The 7339-nt window shown below is 31.9% G+C and overlaps 1 protein-coding gene across 1 annotated transcript; it reads left to right on the plus strand.

The window, feature by feature from the left end:
* The first annotated feature begins 2435 nt into the window (after positions 1-2435).
* LOC145806258 (protein NLP6-like) lies at positions 2436-6280 on the plus strand. Its single transcript, XM_082902710.1, has 5 exons — positions 2436-2692; positions 2891-3399; positions 4508-4558; positions 4658-5528; positions 5679-6280. Exons 1-5 carry the CDS (start codon positions 2521-2523, stop codon positions 6020-6022), a joined length of 1947 nt encoding a protein of 648 aa, XP_082758836.1. The 5' UTR covers positions 2436-2520; the 3' UTR covers positions 6023-6280.
* Positions 6281-7339: the final 1059 nt, after the last annotated feature.

A 7339-nucleotide genomic window follows, 5' to 3' on the forward strand; every position in this document is an offset into this window, starting at 1 on the left:
TCGTAACTATTTTATTTTATTGTGTTCGTTTACCAAAAGTGAATGATTTATTTTAAAAATTATATTTGTTATCTATTTTTTTTTTTTTTAAGACATGAGACAAAATGAATAAGTTACGATTATCGAATCGACATAAACATTTTTATAGATGATAAAAATCAAGAGTTTTACGAAATGAACAGTTCGAAACAATAAAACAGAACCTCAAGTTCAAAGCCTAACTATTTATTTAATAATAAAGAGTCGGTTATGTAATTGAATGAGAGATTAATAGATGAATGAGTTCTTACAAAGAAAAATGATGTATTTAACACTATCGACAATGGGATTATTATGCAACGATTCTAAAAATAAAATATCAATCAATGCAATTGTAAAAGTTTATGCTCTTTTTTTTTTTCAAGACAATAATATAATAGATTTGTAGTTTATTTAAAGTTTGAAAATTTTAAATATTTAGTTTATTTATTTTTGTAATAGAATTTGTTTAACGTACAAGTAAGGTCACTCATTTATAAAAAAAAATTTGGAGTTGTGACTAAATTTGCTAAATGATTATGCTAACGGATTGTTAATCATTGGCCGGTGAAGTCCAATAATTGTTCTATTTTGATAAGATAATATTATACTCTCTCCGTCTCAAAATAATAGTCATTTTTGGAGAATTTAACTTTTTTTAATAGTAAAATTATTACACTTTAAAGAAATTAATTTTCCAAAATTATCCCTTGATAGTACATTTTTTTAGGAAATATCAATTGTCATAATTATACTTTTTATATTGTTAATGATTTTAAAAGAAAGGCAAAATAAGAAATTCATATCATTTTTGTCCTTAATTTTTGAAAAGGAATTAATATTTTGGACAAATGAAAAATGAAATACGGGACTAATATTTTTGAACGGAGAGAGTAGTTATTATAGTTGATGTGGTTAATATATACGAATTTATAGATGAATGGAATAAAGTGATATTCGCTAATAATGAAAAGTTCTTGTATAATTACCCTATTAAAAATTAAAAACTAAGGAAGAGTAAAATATAATTGTGTTGAATATAAGTTTCGTTTGGCATTGACTACGGTAGCCAACTTTTTTGTGTTGAGGCTTTTTTAGCCTCGTTTGGTTTTATTTTTGGAATTTTTTGACTTTTGTGAGAGAAAAAGTGTAATGATTATGGTTTGGATGTGATATTTTATTTTATTGACTTATATAACATATTTTGTATTTTATACTTTTTTAGCCCTAAAATATTTACCAAACGAAGACTCAAAAGATTTAATGTATTTTTTAAAAAAACCAAGAGAAAAGAAATAGGTGTAATCAACCCAAATACTATTTACAATATCGCTACATCTACTGAATTTGTTTAACCTCAATTCATTTGAATGAGTCTCTTTTTGAAAAGAATCTCCCGATTCTTCCCAGACAATAAGACTCATTCGGATGAATTCGAGCTAAACAAGATTCTTTCTGAAAACAGACTCAATTGGGCGAATTCAAACTGAACAAATTTACTGGATAAATCATTAATCTATTATTTATGAGAAAGTAAAAAAGAGTTGGAAGGGAGGAAATAGCATTTTTAGGTGTGTTTAATAAGTAAGAAATTGATAACTTGAAAGCATGTTGAAAGCACTTTTTTCTTAACTTTTTGATAATCAACCTATTGTAATTGATTTAAGTTATTTTTTACCAAATAAATTAGAAGCAAAAGTTATAACAAATCGCCTGACAGAAATTTCAAAAACCAAATAAGCTATAAGGTGATCAGTTAATTAAGCTGAGCCAAACAGCCCCTTGAAGTTGTACATCTCGACAACGCGGCTTGTACGGAGAGATTGATGACTTTGTTTGAAAAGGACATGTGGAATAACCATTTCAACCTTATTAGAACACTTTCAACCCCAAATAGATAAAAGAGAGGAGGGATGGCATGGTGATAACCCTTTGAACTTACCTTGAACCCCATAATATATTAGTGGCTCCGGAAAAAAAATATGGGGAAATAACCTGTCCAGTGAACAGCAAAAAAAAAAAAAAAATATATATATATATATAAAATCATAAAAAAACAAAATTTTAATTATTATAATGTATAAATTTTTTCACTGATTTGTAATTTTTTTTTTTGCTATTTCACTGGACAGTTATTTCTCAAAAAAAAAAAAAAATTGTATTTAGGCAATGTTTCGGGATTAGCTTTTTTTTATTTTTTGATTAAAATAATTAATAATTTTTTAAAAATAATTAATAAAATAAAATGTCACATTATACATATCAATTAATTATTTTTTCTTTTACAATTATCTATTCAATTATAAAAATAATTTACAAAACATTCTAAATATAAATTTTTTTCATCTCGCAAACTAATTAAAAAATTAACTAAAATAATAAGTTCCAAACGGACCCTTAGGGTGGTCCCCTCTCTTGGTTATCTATAAATAAAGCTACTGACCCTGGTTAGAGACGGGTTGGTTGGGTTGGGGAACTTCCCTGATGAGCAATTCTTAGAAAATGGCCGAACCAGATGAAGAAGGAAGAGTAGCAGCATATTTCCCTGACGATTTCAAGCAATATGTGGACACTCAATTCAACCGCTGCCCAGTGATGCATGATTGTTTTGAAGATATCTTCCTTGGATGGGTTTTCTGGAGCCGAGAAGACGACCAATCCGATCATCGTCCGAGTGAGTGGGACTTTTATTATGTCTCTTCTCTTCTCTCTTCTTCTTCTTCCTCCTCCTTTGAATATGGGTTTTATTTATTTAATTTGTAATAATGGAGTTTTATTTATAACTCAATTTTAAATCGACACAGTTACCTACTACCTGCCTTTCAAATCTCACTTCTCTCCTCCAATTTTGTTTTTTGCTATTATTAATCAGATATTTTGGATTTAAAAAAGAAGATCAAAGATGTCCTTAGCAACTTTTTTCCCTATCGGTTTCAATCTCCAACACTATTTCAATTTTGGGCACCCACAATGACAATGGAGGGCCGGTCTTATCTTACAACTCAAAACCAACCTTTCGCTCTTTCTACAGCTAATATGACAATTGATCATGGTGATGTTAAAGGAGTTTGTAGGTATAGGATGATCTCTAAGGACTATAAATTTTACATGGATAGAGAGAGTTCTGATGAACAACTTGGGGTTCCTGCCCGTGTGTTCAACCATGGATTTCCCGAATCCACTCCCAATGTAAAATATTACTCTATCAAAGAGTATCCATTGCGCGACCATGCTTTACGTTGCCAACTTAAACTATCTTGGGCTATCCCACTGTTTGATCATTCTTTCCACTTATGTGTTGGTGTACTTGAGATGGTTTCAACAAGGCCCTCAAATGAACCTCTATTGTACGACTACTATGATTTGCGGGATTTTCTTAAGGTTAGTCCCCCAACTCACAAATTGGCATTTTTTTATGTCTTTCTAATATTGATTGATTCACTTCCCTCTCTCCTTTCTTACATGTATGCAGAATTGTGCTCCTTTGATAATTAAATTTTTTTTAAAAAAAAAAAAATATCAAAAAAAAAGAGATGAGAAGTGTGTTTTTAATAAACTAAATTACAAAAATATAGTTTTTTTTAAAATAGTACATCAGGCCTCTTTAAGTTTTTAATTTGTTATAAATTATATAACAAATGATTGGTTTTATTAATAAATATCTGGCCCATTGGACCAACTAACCCATTAGACCAACAATTTTTTCCTTTAATCTTTTAGTTTGTGCATATTTGATCCTATTATAATGGAACATGGCTACGTGCTCCTCATGTGTCTATTCTGCATAAAATTCACAGTTTTTTAGACCAATAAACACAAATTACAAAAATTAAAGTGCTAATCTTTTGAAATCGAAATTAATCGGACTAAAAAAATTAATACAGGATGAAGCTAGATAGACCATTAGCACAACTATTATTTGTTCATTTTTTTCATCTTGTCAGTGCCAAATGGCATGTGAGGAGTATGTAATTGCGGTATTTCCTCACAGTTATCAATATCAATGTGACACAAAATGTGAGATTAAATGGTAAATTGTTATGATTAAAATTATAAGATCCAAAAAGATACAATGAATAAACTATTGAATTGAGGATAAGATAGTGTGTTGTTTGTCTTCTCAGCATGAGCTTCTATGGTAGACAGAAAGCAAAGCAAAGCAAAACGTCAAGTTGTACTTTTTTATTGCATTCCGTGCTCATTTAGCTGTGACTGAATTGTTTTTCCATTACGCTGTGTTTGGTTGGAGGATTTGAGGAGGGATTTGGAAAGGGAAAGGGAAAAGTTAGGTGAAATGTGAATAAAATGTACCTACATTTCACTTAGTTTCACACACCTTTTCCCTTTCCCTTTCCAAATCCCTCCCCAAATCCCCCAACCAAACACAATATTATAGAGTCTCTTATATGCTTCCTTTTCTTGGCAAACAAATATTCTACATTTCAAAGTGTACAAGATTTCTTAGTTGCATCTTTCCATTCCCCTGCAGGAGGTAGGTCTGGAATCTTCAATTTCAGTTGCAGAACGTTGCAGGGAAAGAGTAAGTGGTACACTGTAATGTCATGTCAAATTTGATATTTTATTTTATTTTTTAAACTAATATGATGAGGAATATCTTCTGACAATACTTTTCAACCAGAATGTGAGACAAAGTAAAGCCTTAGATGAAATCAACGAGGTGTTGGAAGTTGTGCGCGAAGATCATGGTTTACATTTGGCTCAAGCATGGGCCCCGTGCGAGGTTGACTGGCCATGCAGGGCTCTGGCTAAGGGTGACATTTTCCATGTGATTTACAATTCCAGCACATTTGAGTACCGGAAATTCAAGTCGGCCAACACTGTATCTCACTTAAGAAAGGGGCAAGGAGTTGTTGGGAGAGCATTCTCGTCCCCTAATGTATTATTTTGCAAGGATGTAACCCAACTTAGCATAATTGACTACCCATTGGCACACTATGCACGATATGATACATTAGGTTGTTGTTTTGCAATATGCTTGCAAAGTAGTTGCACCGGAAATGACATTTACGTGTTAGAGTGCTTTATGCCGCCAAGCAACAAAGACTATTATGGTAATCAACAGACTGCATTGAGGAAAATATTGGAAACGATGAGGAAAAATTTTCGTACTTTTAAGCTTGCTTCTGGAGAAGAACTGGGGGGACATTTATATATTGAAGAAATTCCTTTTCAGAATGGTGAGAGACTTGATTCTGTTCAAATGTCCCAGACTACTAAATCTTTGCCTATGCTGGAGCCCTTACAAAGTGGAAGAGAGATGACACAACTGGATTTATCGAATCAACAATCAATGGATGCATTAAACAATGAAAGCAATGTTGTAAGTGCGGAACGAAGCAACATTGATGTTACTTGTTCACAGGAAAAAGGCAAAACAAAGAGGCCAAAAACAGTTCACAATAAAACTGGAGTTAAAATTGAAATTCCTTTAGATGATATCCTACAAAATTCAAGAAGAAGCATCCAGGTTGCTGCAGATAACCTCAAAGGTATCTGCACTCTTAACAAATTAAAATAAACTATTGCTTGTGATTTTACTTAATATTTTCCATTCGACACTCTTCTCGTAAAGAAATATTTGACATTTTGCACTAACAAACATGAAGTTGTGTCTCTTAACTAGATTCTTCCTTTTGCAGTTAGTCGATCGACACTAAAGCGTGTTTGTAGGGGTTATGGTTTCTCGAGGTGGCCACCACGCAAGAATACAGTGATCCGAGATGCAAATATTGTTACCATGAAAGCAAAATATATCAATGATATTATAATAAAGTTTCCGCTGTCTTTGTCATCGGGACTAGTTGAGTTGCAGCAGCAAATCGCCAATAGACTGCACTTAGAGGATGGAACTTACTATGTCAAGTATAAAGATGAGGTGGACGACTTAATTGTAATAGCTTGTGATCAGGACTTTCAAGATTATATAAGCAGTTCTACATCTCTGGGCAGCACTACCAACATGGTATTCATTGTTCCGAAGTAGTCAATTATCAGTGACCAACTTGAATCATCTCAGTTTTTTTTGTTGCCGCTATATTTTCTTTTGTTCTATCTTTTGATTCTAGAGATAGTTGTTGGACTATCATGCCTTGTTTCCTCTGTTTCAGGAAGGTTGGGAGTGTTTTGGGTTTTTTTCGTTTTCTCTTGGCAGTTGGATTCTGGCCAACTGTTTCATTCTCCCCTTTTGTATTGTTGTATTAGCATTAATAAAATGTTACTTTTTTTGCTGATCGGAAAAAAATATATTTCACTTCATCAGAATGAACCTCAAATGATGCAGTTATTTCCTGTTTAAATGGAAAATGCACAATAGCAGAAGCGTTCATTGAGTTGGCATGTCAAGCAATTGACTCCATCATCGACATTTTCACCTTTTATAGCTAGGACAGAAACTGAAGGCAGGATACAAAAGCCCCATAAAAATTCAAACTCAATTAAATGCGAAGGCAAAACATGCTGTGGTTCTGTGAAGCACAAAAACAATTTAAATCAATTATGGTTGAGACCAAAGCTTATAAAAAAATTTAGGGTAAATTATGTTGGATATGCAGACAACCATAGAAAGCCCAAGCCTGGGGGTGGGGCACGCAACAGAATTTTTTCCAGGCCTGTTTGGCTATTTTCAGCCCATAGATTTTTACCCTTTATAATGTAACAGTGTTTATACATATTAAGATTAGAGAGAAGAGAGATATTGTTGCCGTTTTTTAGTGTGAGGGATAAGAAGAGTGTCTGTAATTCTGTACTCAACATAGTGAATTGGTGTGGCTCCTGAGAATATAGGCATGTTGCCGAATTTCGTATATCTATGCGTTCTGTCTATTTATTTTTTCTGTGATTCATAATTTCCAAGATTCATAAGGTTTAGAAATTGAACACGTAGTTTAAATCTTAACAAATTATACTAACCTCTCCTAAGTTTTAGAGAAAATATAGTAAGTCCTATAAGTTTGGTATAATTATACCGGACTCCTTTATGGTTTTAATTCATCACTCTTACCTCTTTTTTCATAAGAAATTCATTAGTTGTATAAATGAAAAAAAGTTGTTTTCATCTCTCTTACATTAAAATATATATTTCACCTTGTATATCTTTTGTCTTTATACCATCTGCATTAATTTTGGTCCTTTTAATTTTACTAAAAAGGAGGTCAGTGTAATTATTTTAAAAAACCTCTATCCAAAAATTAAATTAGAGTTAGAGCTTGTAAAAAGATTTTTTCAACTAAAAAAAACAAAGAAGCATCATTCAAATTAAAAATAACATTTAATATTACAAACTATTAATTAAAAAAATCCA

The sequence above is a fragment of the Camellia sinensis genome, chromosome 13, assembly GCF_055761805.1.
Source record: "Camellia sinensis isolate YWXY chromosome 13, ASM5576180v1, whole genome shotgun sequence".
Classification (NCBI taxonomy): domain Eukaryota; kingdom Viridiplantae; phylum Streptophyta; class Magnoliopsida; order Ericales; family Theaceae; genus Camellia; species Camellia sinensis.